The 17,213-nt window shown below is 44.0% G+C and overlaps 1 protein-coding gene across 2 annotated transcripts in view; it reads left to right on the forward strand.

Moving 5' to 3' along the window:
• The window catches only part of PTCH1 (patched 1), a 116,194-nt gene that overhangs the window by 22,981 nt on the left and 76,000 nt on the right, over positions 1 to 17,213 (forward strand). For both annotated transcript variants that reach the window (XM_030193648.1, XM_030193647.1), the window contains exons 3-8: positions 8,935 to 9,124; positions 10,136 to 10,205; positions 10,351 to 10,442; positions 12,909 to 13,107; positions 15,097 to 15,218; positions 16,304 to 16,451. In XM_030193648.1, the coding sequence (XP_030049508.1) occupies positions 8,935 to 9,124; positions 10,136 to 10,205; positions 10,351 to 10,442; positions 12,909 to 13,107; positions 15,097 to 15,218; positions 16,304 to 16,451 (821 nt within the window). The remainder of the gene's footprint in view (positions 1 to 8,934; positions 9,125 to 10,135; positions 10,206 to 10,350; positions 10,443 to 12,908; positions 13,108 to 15,096; positions 15,219 to 16,303; positions 16,452 to 17,213) is intronic.

The raw sequence follows: 17,213 nt of genomic DNA on the forward strand, positions 1-17,213 counted from the left end.
ACGTGGAAAAATCTTGCCATTCAGGCCCGTCTGAATGTACATTTCAGCCACACAGTAAGCTGCATTGGTAGGCAGTGGACTGCTAAATACAACCATTTTTTGCAGCCGATAGTTAGACAGGTGATTAGCATAATTAGCAGAGAGTAGGCTATACATATGGAAATGCTAAGTGTGTAAATGCCAGCTGCAGTGTAAAATTTATGTCAGGGGTCGACAGGGCTGTGCGAAAGTATTGTGTTACAGCTGCAGGTCAAAACTGCCATTGCCTACCCGCTTTTCTCTCTGCGGTGAATGCTCCAAACAGAAGAGAAAAGAGAGAAATATAACAGATAAGGCTTTGATTGAACTGCCCAGCTCTGTGCAAAAAGGGGAAATCTTCCTATTAAAAAAAAAATCTGCACTGAAATGTGCTTAAATTTTGCTTCATGCCATCTCCAAATATCAGATTTTTAAAATATATTTTATTTTTTTCATTTTATTCAGGCTTTCACAAGAGGCAGATTTTATTTATTTTTGTGCTTTCTTACTTGTTTTTGCCCCTGAAGGGAGTGGCTGGCTGGGGAAGGTTGAAATGCTGATCATTACTTAAAAAAAAATTGGTGCCCCAGTTCCTTTCTTAGACCCCCCGCTTTTTAACGCCCACACCTGCACTCACTCTTTGCATATGTAGTGGCATCAATGCCCGGGGGGGGGGGGGGAACCTGGTGAGTGTTGCAGGTGATAAACTAGAGATCTGGCCCTCATTTACTCTCATGAAGGATACACCTCCTGAAAAAATTGTATTCTGTTTGTGTCACGAGCTCATTTTTCTTTTTCTGGTACTGTGTACAGGGGGGTGTGCTCAATCCTTTGTAAATTGCAAGACTAATGCAAAGTATTTTTGTCCAAGTAGCCTTTTTTTTTTAACTTTTGTTGTTTTAATGGCTTAATGGACTATTTTGTACTTGAGGATATGTATTTATATTTCTGCTGGTAGAGGTGGTGGTGACAGAGTATAGCTCACACCAGGCTGACCTGGCAGTGAAACTTCCTCACAGCCACAGGGGGTCCTTATGAATCGACCCCTAATCCAGCTAATCCTGATTGTAACAAAATCATGAAAGTGGCCCCCGGTGATGTGTTTCCCTGCACAGATGCAGCAAAGGAGCGCTGTTTGGGAATCATTCTGTGCAGTGTGCAGTATTCCCCCCCCTTCCCCCCCCCCCCCCCAACCAGCTTGGGGGGGGAGGGGAAAGGCTGTGTGAAGTGCAGGACCTGTCCATTGTATCCTGGCTCACTGCCCCACCTCCCTTGCGGCCTGGACTGGGAAGTCAATGAGTGGAGGGCGTGTTTGGTCCTTTACAGCAGATTCTGAATTTGACTTGTAAAAGGGATGGCGGAATCCAGCCTTAGCAAGAAAACTGATCAACTTCAGCAGCATGGGCAAGACCTGTGTAAGAAGGGTTGAGATAGATGGTGTGTCCAAAGATTCCACATCCCAATTTCCACCGGGGGGGGGGGGCACTTATGGAGCAGTGACGGGGCCGGCCCAACCATAAGGCAGACTTGGTAATGGCCTAGGGCAGCAGCTTCTGGGGGGTCAGAAAAGAACAGCTGCAATAAAGCAAAACAGTAGGTCCACAGCCACATAATCTCAAAGAACCATCAATGTGAACATTTTACCTGCAGGAAGGGTGGGCAGAGGGCAGTGTTCAAAGAGACCATTTACCTTTGGAAATTGCTGACATATGCGTGTTTGTGATATGTATGTACTTGAGGATATGTATTTATATTTCTGCTGGTAGAGGTGGTGGTGACAGAGTATAGCTCACACCAGGCTGACCTGCTGTCGGGGGGGGGGGGGGGGGGGGCAGATTAGGGGCCTGAAAATTAATTGAAGGTAGGAGTAGGGCAAATGGCAGAGATTTTGCCTAGATTCCAAGTAGTCTTGCACGTGCCATGGGCTATGTATTAGGATGTTAGTGTTACTGAGCAGCATTTTTGGAATCTGGGTGTGTAGCAGGCTAGAGCCCAACCGACCCTAGGATCTTCAGTTTCTGCTGAAACCAGAGTCTGAGATCAAAATTGGTTGAAATTGTAACTGAAACTTCTCTTTCTCTCTCCTCCCCCCCCCAAAAAATAAAAAAAAAATCCCATTCATAGGCCCTCCTGGTCTTCAGGAACAGGAACAAACCCCACTTGTGCCTGCCCCATGCCACTGCGCCATCGCAGTGGCTGCTGAGACTGCCATTGGCGGTCCTGCCAACTATGTTGTGACTGGAACCAGCATAGACAGGAGGGGAGTCTCCTGCCCGTGGCGGTTCCAGGTGCAAAATGGCTGCCAGCAACCGTTGCGATGGGGCAAGAATGAGTAGGGTTTGTTCTTTTCCCCCAAAGATGTCACTAAACCACCAGGCCTGCCCGGGGAGGGCCTACTGGTGGAAGAGGAGGAGCGAGTTTTGGGTTTTAGCCAAGAATGCACAGGTATTTTCAAATGAAACCCAAACCTGGATTTTGGTCCAGTTTTTTGTGCTGATTTTGAAACCAAACCTGAAATGTGGTTGCCCTCGATACCAGGCACGCCTGTAAAGATGAAAAAATGTCTCTGCTGACAGATGTAGCCCAACATGTGGTCAAGGAAGCTGGTGGTTAGGTTAAGGATATGGTGGGCTGCAAGGGCTATGACAGGGATCAGGTTCGATGCCGATCTGACCTGCCCACATCCAGCGGTGAGAGCAGGTCCAAGACACTGTAAGGCAGTCCTCTACAAATTTTCATAAAATCTAGGATCCAGCAGCTGAGACCTCTCTCTTGCTTCTCCTTCCCCATCCCTCCAATGTTGTCCACGGTGAATTTTATTTTTTTCTTGGGGGTGGGGGAGAAGAGGAGGGATGGGAATCCCCTGCCAGATTAGCAGTAGCTCTTTCGGAAACTGATTTACTAAGGCTCTTTGCCTGGGCAAAGGAACTTCAGTAAATCAGTTCATCAAGGTGCCTTTGCAAGTCACTGGCAGAAGCCAGCAGTCTCCCTTCCCAAAGTGTGCTGCCAGCTGTGTGTCAGCACTGACTTGATAGGTGAAGCAGAGAGGCAACTGCATCTTTGTTTCACATATCACCACGGCCTGGGTCCCCATAAGTCTCTCACGCCCCTCTCCAGTCACTCTCATACCCCAAACCCCCAAGCCTTAACTTAGTCACTCTTGTGGCTCCGTACAGCGATTGGGCTCTCCACGTGCTGTGCAGGAAGTTTGGGAAGTCTTGTGGTTTCAAGTCCCGTGAGAGTTCCTGAACCTCACATTGTGGCTGAAAATGTGGAGAGCCTGATTGCTGTGCAGAGCCAGGAAAGCTGTTTCAGAGGCAGCGCTGCAAACGGGAGGAAAAAACTTTTGGGGGTATGAAATCCCAGGCGCCAGGGTGCAATTTGTAGGTGACCTGGCATCCGTGATTTGTCAAGGCCTGTGTAAGGCCTTTCAAAGGGATCTACCTCAGGAAAACAAGACAGAAACTGTATTCTTTCATAATGTTTTCACTCCTACGTTTTATTTTTATTCCTGTTCTATGTTTTTTGATGTTGGACGGTGAGGCAGTTTTTAGGAAACAAAATACTTCAGCATCAGTCTTCAGATTGCACTTTGGAGGGGGAGCGAAGGTGAGTGCTTGTGTCTCTTCTGTTTGTAGAGATTTGATGGAACATGCCAGTGCAAGTGAAAAGATTTCAAAGCAGTGTTTCATGAGGAGGCAGGGAAAGTTTTAGTGTGTAGAAAAAAATACTGAGGGGTCTGCAAGAAGAGAAAAAACTGCTTTGGAAGCAGACTCTCTGATGATAGGATTGAGAATTTGATTGCAGCCTGGGACACACACAGCTCGAGTTCTAGTAGACCCTCTCCTGAGACCCGTGCCTTGCATTGAACAAGAGCTGAAGTGCTTTCTTCTCTGTAGTAGCAAGAGGTGCTAGCATTTTCCTCTTTATCATTTTAAAATAAACCAAATGGCAGATGGCTTTTAATGTGATCAAGTGTAAAGTAGTGCATGTGGGAAAGAGGAACCCAAACCATAGTAATGTGATCCATGGTTCTACATTAGGAGTCACCACCCAGAAAAAGGGATCTAGGTGTCATTGTTGATGATGCTTTACTTAACATTTCTAAAGCGCTACTAGGGTTACGCAGTGCTGTATAATTTAACATGAAAACCTCTGCTCAATGTGCATCAGCAGCAGTTAAGAAAGCAAATAGAATGTTGGGAATTATTAGGAAAGGAATGGAAAACAAAATTGAGAATGTTATAATGCCTTTGTATCCGCTCCATGGTGCGACCACACCTTGAATACTGTGTGCAGATCTGGTCACCGAACCTCAAAAAGATATAGTGGATTAGAAAAGGTACAGAGAATGGCGAGGAAAATGATAAAGGGGATGGGATGACTTCCCTGTGAGGAAAGGCTAATGCGGCTAAAGGTCTTCAGCTTGGAGAAGAGATGGCTGAGGGCAGATGTGATAAAGGTTTATCAAACACTGAGTGGAGTGGAGCAGGTAGATGTGAATCGCTTGTTTGCTCTTTTCAAACATACTAGATGTAGTAAAAGCAGTTAGGGTTTTAAAAAGGTAGAGATAATTTCCTGGGGGGGGGGGGGGGGGAAGCCCATAAGCCGCCATTAAGATGGACTTGGGGAAAATCCACTGCTTATTTCTAGGATAAGCAGCATAAAATCGGTTTTGCTGTGCTGGGATCTTGCCAGGTACTTGTGACCTGGATTGGCCACTGTTGGAAACAGGATACTGGGCTCGATGGACCTTCGGTCTGTCCCAGTATGGCAGTGCTTATGTTCTTACCTAGCAGCTAAAGGGGTGATGTGAGGTAGAACTCAACATGTAAAGCAAACCAAAGGGTTTGTTTGTACCATTCTCTTCATAAGAAGCCCTTCTCTTTCCGCCCCTCCCTTCCAGCCTTCTGCTTCTAAAGCAGCTGTTAATACATTCTGTATGTTCTGGGTGGACCAAAAGGTTTTCTGAGGCTACGAGGGAAGCCCTGGAGAGCTGAGTATAGCTCTCTGGTAAGAATCCACTTAAAGGGTTGCAACTTTTCCCCCCAAAATTTTATTAGAACGATATTGATATACATCTACAAAAGCAATAGGGTTGCAAGAAAAGGAACTTTTTTTCCTGATTTTATTAGAAGATATACATCTACAAAAGCAAACTTGCAACCATGTAAGAATCAGAACAAACACTGTTCAACCCAATTACCCACCCCCTTCCCAGGCCTACACAAGAAGTTCTGCAGTTGAAGTTTGCATGATGGTATTGTTTCTTTCTAGACTTTTGCATATCCAGTAATTAGCAGGAGGGACTATCTAGAGATTGAACCCTTTAGAATTCCTTGCTGTACTTTTTCCCTTTTCCTTCTTATTCTGTGATTTGTATCATAGAGATTTACGTAACGAAATCAGTGTCCAATGGCTTTTCATCCTCTCAGAACAGACTGTAGAAACCAAGGTGATGAGTGCAGGATACTGAACTGCTATAATATGGAATGTGCGAATGGATCAACGTCAGTGGCTTAGATTGAATTCCAAAACATTTTGGCACAGGTTGAGATGCTACAGAGGCAATGTTCTTAGCCCCTGGGGAGGGAATTGCAGTCATGTGGGTGGGATTCGTTTATATGTCTGTGTGATTCTGAAGAGCTGTGGTTTTGTGGCCCCTCCCCCCAGTACAGACACCACATACTGTGATGGACAGCTGAGTTGTTATGAAATGGAGTGGGATTAAACAGAGAAAGATCTCTTGTAGCTAAAAATAGAAACCAGTGGGACAAGGTGTCCTCAACCCAGTCCTCAGGGCATACCCAGCCAGTCAATTTTTCAGGATACCCACAAGGAATATGAATGAGAGATTGGCATACAATGGAGGTAGTGCATGCAGTTTTATCTCATGTATATTCATTGTGGATATCCTGAAAACTTGACTAGCTGGGTGTGTCCTGAAGACTGATCTGAGAAAACCTAGTCTAGAAGTTTTGAGTAAAGAAACATGGATGTCTCAGGGGTCTAGTGGTAAAGGGGGGAGCCTTGTGGACAAGACACAGGTAGGGAAAAACAGGCAGTGATTGGGGAGGGATCAACCAGTGCAGTTGCCCTGGGATCCCCATGCCTGCTTGAAGCTGAAGGAGGTAGAAGCCTGCTTGTGATTTTAGACTCCCACGTTTCTACCCCAGGTCTCACTGTGTCTAACAGTGGTCCATGGTTTTAAGAACTGCGATAACACAAAATCTTAAAAGTGATATTTTGAATAGTGCTATCCATATACAGTACAGACTTGTACAGATCCTAATGTCAAACACTTGGGTAGCCTCCAAAGCCTCTGCCAATGCATATATCACTTATGTTACCCATAGAAGTATAATCTTCTGAACTCCTTCCCTTGTCTGCTTCAGTGCAGACAGGAAGTCAGCACTTGTATTCATCTTTTCTGCCTTTCTCTCTTGGTTTTTTTTTTTTTTTTTGTTACATTTGTACCCCGCGCTTTCCCACTCATGGCAGGCTCAATGCGGCTTACATGGGGCAATGGAGGGTTAATTGACTTGCCCAGAGTCACCTCTAGCTTCCAGGGATTATTTTTCCTGTGCATCCCTCTACCCCTTCAAACATAAAATACCATGTCTGTTTTACAGCCTGCTGAAAGTTTCATTTATTTTAGGGTTACCATATGGCTCCAGAAAAAAGGACAGATTGAGCCAGTCCGAGTTTTACTTCCATTGCTTTCAATGGATACAAAACCCGGACTGGATCAATGTGTTCTTTTTCTGGAGCCATATGGTAACCCTACTTAGCATCATTTTTCTAAGAGCAAACTAGATGGAGGAATTTGGCTCTGGTGACTGCTGTAGCAGGCCAGCGGACTTCGGATTTTTATAAATTTAGGAGGCAGCTGCTTACTGTTTCTAAAACACAAACCTTATGACCCTTTATTTCCCAAACATGAGTTTTAGTACAAACCTAGGTGCTGGTGTAAATATTCTAATACACAGAGAGTTATAAAAGGGATTTGCACGGGGGGAGGTTTGTGTACAAGTCTATATGTATTTTTAGGACAGATTGGAAGAAAGTTGGGGCTCGGAGGATGAGGACGCAGCAGAGCCCCAAATAGTCATTATAGTGAGCTGTATAGATTATTAACCTATTTTCATTTTTTTTTTAAATTTATTTTTCTGTATTGGTTGTATTGCTTTTTCATATTTGTTTTGCTATTATGATATGAACTTGGATGGTAAAAGTGGAATACTGCCGCTTGAAATTAAATTAAGCATAACTAATGGAATTTTGGATCTGTTTCTAAATAGAGATTAACGTGTGGGAGCAGGACGAGGCCAGATTTCTGATTTGTGAAAAAGCGTGAGATGGGATGGGGGGAGCAGGGGGACCTCAGTAAGTCCAGCAGCTGCTACTGGTACCTGTGAAATGCCCATGAAAAGCCTATTTAGAGATGATCAGATTGTATTCCACTTCTTGTATTGAAGCGACCGAGTACTTGAACGAATCTGCTTTGCTGGAGTTAGGTGTCATTGACATTATTTAGAATTTTGGTACTGAGTGTGGAATGGGCAAGTCATGTATGATGCTGATCCCTCCAGATTCGCCAACCTGGTTTTATTTTCAGGGGCATCCAGGCTCTGTGTTTGAACCTGTTTCATAGGGTGAAAGTGTAGAAATATTTTGTGACTGTTCATTTTAGCAGTCCTGAAGAAAAGATCTGTTTGTGGCCCTTGCAGGGGTGGTCAAACCCATTCCTTCAATAGACAAAGAATAGATATGAAGGATTCCAGTGAGGATGCACAAGCATTGAATGCTCTACTTTTTTCTTTTATAGTACTTTGTTTAGGGTAGATATGTGGGCTGGGAACCTAAGGGCTCGGGTTAAAATCCCACAGAGGCTCAGTGTGGCCTTGGGGAAAACCACTTAACCCTCCATTGCCTTGGGGTGACCAGGGGTGGTGCTGGCAACCTCGGGCCTGCCATGGAAACTGTCACTTGCAGGGGCCCCTGTAAGTTGTTCACGGCTTGATACGTGTGCAGAGAATTTGTTAATAGCAAACTGAATACTGGCGGTGAACATGGGATAACATAAGAATAGCCACACTGGGTCAAACTGATCGCCTCGATTCAGAGCAAAAAGTACACCTTAATAGGATGCTAGGTTATTTTGGGCAGGATTGTAATTTGAGACTAATTTTTATAACTAGCACAGAAAATATTAGGCCTTATTTGTTAGTAAATTTAATTCCTCCCCCCCTCCCCCCACCAATACTTTCATGAACCATTTGTATTAGCTATGAGGAGATTCTGTATTAGGGCTTCTGATTTTAGGTTTTAACCAATTAAAAAACAAAACAGGAAAGCCCTTAAGTGATACAAATGTACATATTGGATTCTACCAGAAAAGGTACCTGTGTCATGAGAACACTGTCAAACAGGTTTGTATCCTCCAAGAGCTCCTAAGTAGCTGTAAAATCAGCATGTACACTTATGGTTCTTAAAAACCGAAGAATAGAAGCCCTAATTTAAAACTTGTTTCCAGTAGGTCCTAATTCTGCAAAGCTGATGACTAACACATACATAGGACATTCATCTGCACATTTTACGGTGGATGTAGGAAATACAGTCAACCATTTTTATAGTGCTAGGATTTTAAATTTACGGCTCGTATCCCAGGGGTTATTCAATTATCCTACCAGCATGGAGTGAAACCAAAAGTGTTGGAAAAATACCGTCACAAAACATTCATTAAAAAAAAAAAAAAAAAAAAAACTGTACACTTGAATGTGTTTGAATAATTCTGGCTTTAGGTTTTCCCATCTGACTACAGAATATTCATGATGGTGGATGTTTTAGGGAATGGCTCTGGAGCCTCAGAGTGAATTGCCATTCATGCAGCTTTTCGTATTTATTTTTCTGTAGTTGGTGGGCGAGTGAGCCGGGAATTAAATTACACACGCCAGAAGATTGGAGAGGAGGCCATGTTTAACCCCCAGCTTCTGATTCAGACTCCACGAGAAGATGGTGCTAATGTACTTACAGTGGAAGCACTCCAGCAACACCTTCACTCTGCACTTGAAGCAAGTAGGGTACAAGTCTACATGTACAACAAGTAAGAGAAGGTCTTCAGTGTTTTAGCTGTTAACTGGTACTTCTCGCTTAAACCAGAAATTGCAACGTATCTTGAAAGAAGCGCATGCAGCTTGGTTTTGGACAGGGGTGGACTTGGGGAGTTTTTGGTGTCCAGTTCTGCGGTATCTGTTGAACCATGCTTGCAGAACAAAATATGGGAAATTGGAGAATAGCAAAGCTTCTCATTGTCATAGCTGATATTCTTCCTTTTTCAGAAGGAGCGACTTCCAGGTGCCCTTCACTTTGTGGGGACTAAATCTTGACTTCATGTGCTATAGGGTGATGACGCCAACCCCCCTGACCTATGAAACAGCCTCATCTGCTCTGATTGCCCCTTTTGTTTTTAGGTCTAGTGTATGACTCATGGTAAATCACTGAAGTGTGTAACCCAACAACATAAGGTGAACATGGCTTGTGCTAAGCTTATTACAGATTAACACAGTATAGTGGGGTACAAAAGTTAGCGCCATCCATGTTAAACATTAGCGTGGGTTACCATGCTTCATTGAGTAGTCCTCTATATTTCCCAGTATACCATTTTGCCAAATATAACAGTACTTTTTTCCCATTTTTCTCTTTCTTGTGAAAAGCCTTCAACCAGCAAAATCAGAAATGCGTGTCTAGGCCATCTTAAGGTGGCATTATGCCTATTTCTGAAGCATTGAGGTGTTCTGGGGCCCTGGTGCCATATAGATCTATTTTATGCAACGTTTAAAAAAAATTGAGGTTAAGAACCAAACATGTCTCGCAAGCCTTTCCTTCTACCTCCTCCAAAAGAGGCATTGATCTGGTTGGTGATGAGTTGGAATTTGGACAGCATCTTGGTATGGGTGTTCCTTTTAAAGGCCTCCTGTAGCTGTACCCCTGGTAGATTCTTGGGACTGGCCAGGTGGTGTTTATGCAGACGTAATGCTACTGAAATACTTAACCAAATGCCCCAGCCCAACTACAGTTTGCCAGTGGGTGACGCCATATCCTTTTCCTTTTGTAGACAGTGGAAATTGGAACACTTGTGTTATAAATCAGGCGAGCTTATCACAGAAGCTGGATACATGGAACAGGTATGTGGATGTGCAATAAACAAATTTACATCATTTTTTTTCCCACCTGCTTGCTTTCCTCCTCTGCTTTGCACGTCTGTCAGTGTGCTTCCATGAACTGTGCTATGTTCCCTCGCAAAATAATTTTTGTCTTTCACTTTTGCAGATTATAGAATCTCTTTATCCTTGTTTGATTATCACACCATTGGATTGTTTCTGGGACGGTGCAAAACTACAGTCGGGGACTGCGTATTTACTGTAAGTGACCTGCCTTCTCTTTCCTATTTCTGCACTTGCCAGGGTGCAGAGAGGTGCCAAGGTCTGGGTAGAGAAAACTAGCAGGTCCTTAAAGTTGTAGACTTAGAATATCCATGGTCTCACGTTGTTGCTTTTTGTGCCGGGGTTGTGGGGAAAGGATGGCTGTTTGATGAAGATTTGCTTTTGAGTTTATCCTAAAGAGCCTGTAAAATGAAAGACTTTGGAGGTAAATTCTTTGAATTAAAAAAAAAAAAAAGACCCTTCAAGTGAAAATAGTGAGAAGGGGGACAACCCCATTCTGATCTCTGTTGAAACTCAAACATTATTTGTATTTTTCTTCCTTTGTACCTTTCTTGCACTGTGATATGTTGGTTTTTTTTTTTTTTTGCCACATAGCAGGAAGGGTTAATTGTTCATGTAATTGCCATGTACAGACATTTTTTGGTTAAATTTGAAATGGTGTTCAGAATTACTGTTCTGGTCTCCATTTTGGCCATCTCTTAATGTGCAGTTTTAGATGGGGAGTGAAGGGTTTTACGTTTTTCTGGTTAGGAGATTTGGAATGATGACTCAAGCCTGGTTAAGCAGATACAGTGTGGTTTGAACCACAAGCCAAAAAAAAAAAAAAATAGCCGAAAGCTTTTCTGGTCTGTAAACCTCAGATTGAAGGGTGAGAGGGGGAAGCAGCGGTGACAGTGGTGGTGGGAGTAAGAAAGTTGTTTGGTTCACTGTCATAGGGCTAAAGTGGTATTGATGGTATTAAAGATCAGATATTTTGATTTGTATTTTACAAAATAGTATTTAGACCCAGCAAGTGTAATCATGACCCCCTGTGGGTTCTCTTCCACCCAGCTCACATTCTCGTGTCCAATGGCATAGCCACGGGTGGGCCGGGGCCCACCCACTTTGGACTCGGGCCCACCCAAAATTGTGACCTTCTTGCTGTGGCTGGTGGGGATTCCCAAACCTTGCCAGCTGAAGATTTTCTCTCCTTGGGCAGCCCTCGCTCTTCCAAATGTCAGCCAGAAGCACTTGCCTTGAGCTGATGCTTAGACCGGCCCTTCTGCACATGCTCAGTTTTCACACATGCAAAAGCACTGAGCATGCACAGCCTGCAGGCAGCAGCATCAGTTTGAGGCAAGTGCTGCTCGAGAAGGAAGAGGAAATTTTCATTTGACAGGATTTGGGGATCCCTGCCAGCTCAAGTATTTAATATTTGGGGTTTGTGGGCGGGGGGAGGGGGGGGTGAATTCCATGCCCACCCAAAATTGGCCATCTATCTATGCCCCTACTCCTCTCTAGCTGCTTTTTGCTCCAAAGGACAATGTCACCCAGGCTGTGCATGGATAGCGGTAAAGATGTAGCCAAAACAATAAGGCACAAACAAGAGGGGGGGGGGGGGGTTCCACCATTTTGTGTACTCTACACCTAAGATCCTGGGAGGAATTATAGGATAAACCTGCATACTTCCCCGCCCCAGTACGTTTATTTACTTAGATTTGCTCACACCTTTTTCAGTAGTAGCTCAAGGTGAGTTACATTCAGGTACACTGGATATTTCTCTGTCCCAGGAGGGCTTACAATCTGAGTTTGTACCTGAGGCAATGGAGGGTTAAGTGACTTGCCCAAGATCACAAGAAGCAGCAGTGGGATTTGACCTGGCCACCTCTGGATTGCAAGACTGGTGCTCTAACCACTAGGCCACTCCACCCCTTCTAGCTTAGCCTTTCTACATTATACTCAACCACATCTACTGCTTTCAAGGAAAGAGGCCATCTCATGTCTTCTCTGGAAAACTGTCCTGGAAAACAAAATTCACTCTCTCCAGTAGATGGGAGACGTGACCCCTTCTTAATCCCCAGCTCACGATTCATATGCTTTCTGGTATCTTGTGCATGCACTGCAGTGAGGCTTCCAGACATTGGGTTTATGCGGTTGTAAAGGTGCAGATAAGACAGCAGTCATAGGAGGGCACTTTTCCAAAGTGATTTATGTGGGTAAAAATTATTTTACCTTTGTAGGAAAAACTACCCACCCTTCCACCCCATAAATGTTTCTAGCTTCTTGGCGATGTGGTGCATGGTTTGTTTTTTCAAAACTATGTATGCACTTTTTCCACTGGTTTTCTTTCAACCACACCCAAATCTGATGGAGGTGTTTGAGTACTGTATGCCCATGACAATTTTCAAATCAGATGTACATGTAGACTCTGAAAATTGGAGGGAAAGACTGCAGGTAATAACTATGCCCAAACTTTGCATCCATACTGGCAGCTTTGAAAGTTACTCTTACAAAACTGTTGCTCATTGTTAAAAATAAATGCAGAACAAGTATTCTTAGTTTATTTCTGACCGTTGTAGGATTGTTTCCTGAGTCCTTCTGTACAGACTGCACAGCTGTGACTGTGTCTGCTTCCAGGATTTCAAGAGTGTTTTTTTCCTCATTCCTGGCTGATTTCTTTCACAGAGGTAAACCCCCTTTGCAGTGGACAAACTTTGACCCTTTGGAATTCCTGGAGGAGGTAAAGAAAATAAACTATCAAATGGACAGCTGGGAGGAAATGCTGAACAAGGCTGAGGTTGGTCATGGCTATATGGATCGACCCTGCCTGAACCCTGCGGATTCTGATTGCCCAGCCACAGCCCCCAACAAAAATTCAACTGGAGTAAGTGTGCCCGTTCCAGGAGCTCTTTTTCCACCTTCTGTCTATATGTTCATGGATTTTTACACGTGAAGCCTTGGATTTATGCAGAAGGTTGAAATATGAATTAGTTAATATTGCAAGGTCCACACATGTCAATCCTTAATATATATAAAGGAAGGAAGGAAAAGATCTCTGTAGTTCACGTGTAGCGATAATAGTAGCTGTTGGTCTTGGAAAGATTTTTGGCCGAAGAAAGAAGTTACAGTTATGTTATTTCTAATCCTCTTGAATTTTCTCTTCTTCCTTTTATATCTTACCTTTTTTCTAAAAATGGTGCAGTTGACTGCTGACTACAGAGCCTGGTGCTCTCTTACAACTTGGGTGAAATATGCCCACGAAAAGCTTCTAAATTTTATAATTCTTGATACAGGGCTCTGCTTCTTCCCTCTGCTCTTGCAGACACAGATGTGCCGACACTTGTCTTATGCACTGCCCAGATGCTCACGTAGCAGAAATTCCACTGTAAGAATTGCCGAGTGTCGAGTAAAGCAAGAGCATTTGGGATGCTTCATATTGTGCCTAAACTCGCCTCCCTTTATTTTAAGCTTGCCATTCACACATGACCTCTCTTGTATCTTATGCGTGCTGTTAAGGAGTCCATGCTATGTATGAGACGATATTTTAAAGTCATATTCAGATATTCGGCGCCAGGTGGTCCCTGGATGCCAACCCTGAATATTTGGGTATAGAGTGGCCACTGAAGTTATCCAAGTACCACGATAGAACAGCTATTCATATACCAGTGCTGAATAACTTGTCCAGATAGTTATCTGAGATATTGGTGGTACCCACATAATTTGTGGCTCTACACCTGGATTGCCTTGTCTCTATCCAGATATTGCTGGGGTGGTCAGTAAAGATATTAAGCATTGTTTGGATAATGCTGCTGAAAATCTGGGTGTGACCTTGGTAAGCATGACTTAGGTAGGAGACAGTCCTTTCCAGATCTATACCACTGAATATTGGGGCCATAATTGCTCCTTTTAATTCTGATGTTACACTCTGTCTCACCCCTACTCCCACCCCCTTTATCAGTCCTGGATAGAAAATGTAGAACAGCCCTAGTATGAATTAAACACAGCATGTTGATTTTTTTTTGTTTGTTTTTATTTTTTTAAGTATTTTAAATTGATTTCTTCAAAACATAATGCCATGCAGACACAGCTGCTTACTCAAATGTCAGAAAAACACACTGTACTTTTCATGAAGCGTTCCTTAGTGTCCCTCCAGACCAGTCCAGGATCGGACTGATGGGTTGTGCACTCCTTCCAGCAGGTGCAGACTGAGAAGTTCTGACTCTGGGAGCCAATAAGAGCCCTGGCCATGTGACCCCAGTCTCAGTAATCTCAGTCTCCAGCAGGTGGAAGGAGGTGAGCCCTTAGTCTCCTCTCTCTTTCTTGCTTTTTTTTCTCCTTTAGTTTCTTCTTCTGTGCACCGCATCTCTTGTGGTCTGGGGTGTTACAGTTAGGGTACCGGGTCCCTCCCCTCAGAAAAACACACTGTACTTTTCATGGATCGTTTTCATAACTTAATTCTATGACTGTCACAATATTAAGTTGTAAAAACACTCCATAGAAGTACAGTGTGTGCTTTCTGACATTGAGTAAGCAGCTGTTTCTTCGAAGCATCATGCTTTGAAGAAATTGTTGCCCAAGATTGTGGGGGGGGGGGGGGGGGGGGGGGAGTTATTGGTCTGGACTACCGTTAAGCGGTGTTTAATCCCAGCGATTAGTAGCTAGGTCTCGTTCTATCAAATGGGACATGTGATAAAACAGCATGAGTTAGTAGTAAAATAACCCGTCTTAACAGTAACCCATGTTGCGTCCATTTGGTAGGCAGCGGTTAGGAAGTAATGAAAGCATTTTAAAATCTTTGTTTTGGACGGTGTGTAATCCGATGTCTCCCCTCTGGTATGAGCCAGAAGTCACTCTGTGTATCTTGTGCTTCCAGCCTCTTGACGTAGCCCTGGTTTTAAGTGGTGGATGCTACGGGTTGTCCAGGAAGTACATGCACTGGCAGGAGGAACTGATAGTCGGAGGCACAGTGAAGAACAGCAGTGGAAGTCTAATCAGGTAGGCTCATGGACAGGTCTGCATGAGGCTTGGGTTGTTGGTTCAGCCTCTACTGCACACTTCCAGGCTGTTCTGTACAGGGCTCAATGGAGCTTGGTAAGGCTTGGCACAACGTTTCTCAATTTAACAAACATCCCCTTCCCCATGTTCTTTACTCTCTTGCTAGGCCTGTGGAATGATTTTGCTGGAGATACTGTTTCACTCCCTTTGGCGGTTCTAGCACAGAGGTCTGTTGCCGGAACATTCCAGGGCCAATGACTTCATGCCACGTATAAACTGCAGGGTGTAAAAATGTAATAGATGTGGGGTCTTATTTAGTAAAGGTTTTCTTCCATTAAGCACAGATTTTAGAGAATCCTTTGTGAATTAGGCCCATAGAGGAGGGCCTGGGGGTGGGTGATCTGTGGCTACAAATACAGGAGACATAAGTGACAGGGGGCTGCCTGCAGATCATCTAAGGTAAAAGTACAATTATCTGGGCAGCACAGGGAGAACAGACATTTTCTGACAAACCATAATTGCCCTTTGTGTGCTGCATGGATTTCTGTTGAATATCAGAGCTCAGTCTACTAATTCTTGTCTGAGAAGAGCAAAGAGCCTGGCAATCCTTTGCATGCCAGTTACGCATGTCTGAGTTCCTGTGCTTCAACCTATCGCCTTTTGTATATACAAGAGGAAATGGGCTGCATGTCTAATATCTGTAGCCCTGCAAGACTGCGCTGCTCATATAGCAAGCTTCTCCGCCTCTGCACTGAAACAACAAGGCTCAGGTTAGTGTCCATCTCCCCTGTAATGGGGGATCTGGCCCCTGCAAGATCCTCTGGTCTCCTGACATGGTGAAGAGTCGTGAAAGCTGCCCAGGCACAGCTGGCTGTCTCCTGCTTGGGGCCTTGGCACGCTTGTAGTGGTTAACTTGAGAATAAGTATATGAATGTCTCGCTGCACGCAGGCAAGAAGTGGAGATAGCATGTTTAGGGGAAAGGGAAAAACGCACAGGCTGTCAAGAGTTCTTTGAGCAAGATGCTTAAATAATGTTCAGTTCATGAGTTTAGTTTTTTCTTCTTTCCTTGATGTTTCTCTTACAGCGCCCAGGCTTTACAGACCATGTTTCAGCTCATGACACCCAAGCAAATGTTTGAGCACTTCAAGGATTATGATTATGTTTCCCATATCAACTGGAATGAAGACAAAGCTGCAGCGATCCTGGAGGCCTGGCAAAGGACCTATGTGGAGGTAAGCTGAAATACTGTTTGTTTGTTTTTTTTCTCAAAGGGTTTCACACTCTGTTGGAAGGTATGTTGCTACCTGTTACACTGTCCTAGTGTAGGAGCATCCCGCTGAGTGCCAAATGATTGAACCGGGCCAGTGTTTTGTTTGAGCTCCAGTCAGGTTTTCTGTGTCCTGTGTCAGCTGGAGCTGAGAATACTGCAGAAAGACACTGTTCACAGCTTTGGAGGGCTGCAGGAAGTGTAGTTGTAGTCTTTGCTTTAAAAATGATACCTAGTAGCCACACTTACAGCCAGTGGTGGATTCCAGAAGAAGCCCTGGCCCAGAACTGTTAACTACAATGACAGTGTTGGCAGGGGAGATGTATACAATAGAGGGAAATAATCCTTGAGCAGCTGCAACTGAAGGATCGTGGTGCCAGATCCTACAGTTAAAAGAAAGTACTGGGTTAAACTGGATCTATTCAGGTTTTGTTTATCTGTCTTGATATACTGCTAAAGAGGGGAGCCAATCAAAGCAGTTTACAAATAGGTTAAAAGGAAATGGAAAAGAGCTACAATGTAATAGGAAAGGTAAAGAAATTCAGTTTAATTTGGGAAACGGGTATTAACAGGAGAGTCACACTAGGTAAATAGGGAGAGACACTATCATGTGGCTTCAGCGTCATCAATCGATGCAGCAGGCAGCGAAGTTTGGCAGGAGCCAAAGGCTTTGGTAAATAGGTAGGCCTTAAGCTGAGCCTTAAAAGTTGGCAGAGAAACTTATGAG

This window comes from Microcaecilia unicolor, chromosome 2 (genome assembly GCF_901765095.1).
Source record: "Microcaecilia unicolor chromosome 2, aMicUni1.1, whole genome shotgun sequence".
Taxonomy (NCBI): Eukaryota; Metazoa; Chordata; class Amphibia; order Gymnophiona; family Siphonopidae; genus Microcaecilia; species Microcaecilia unicolor.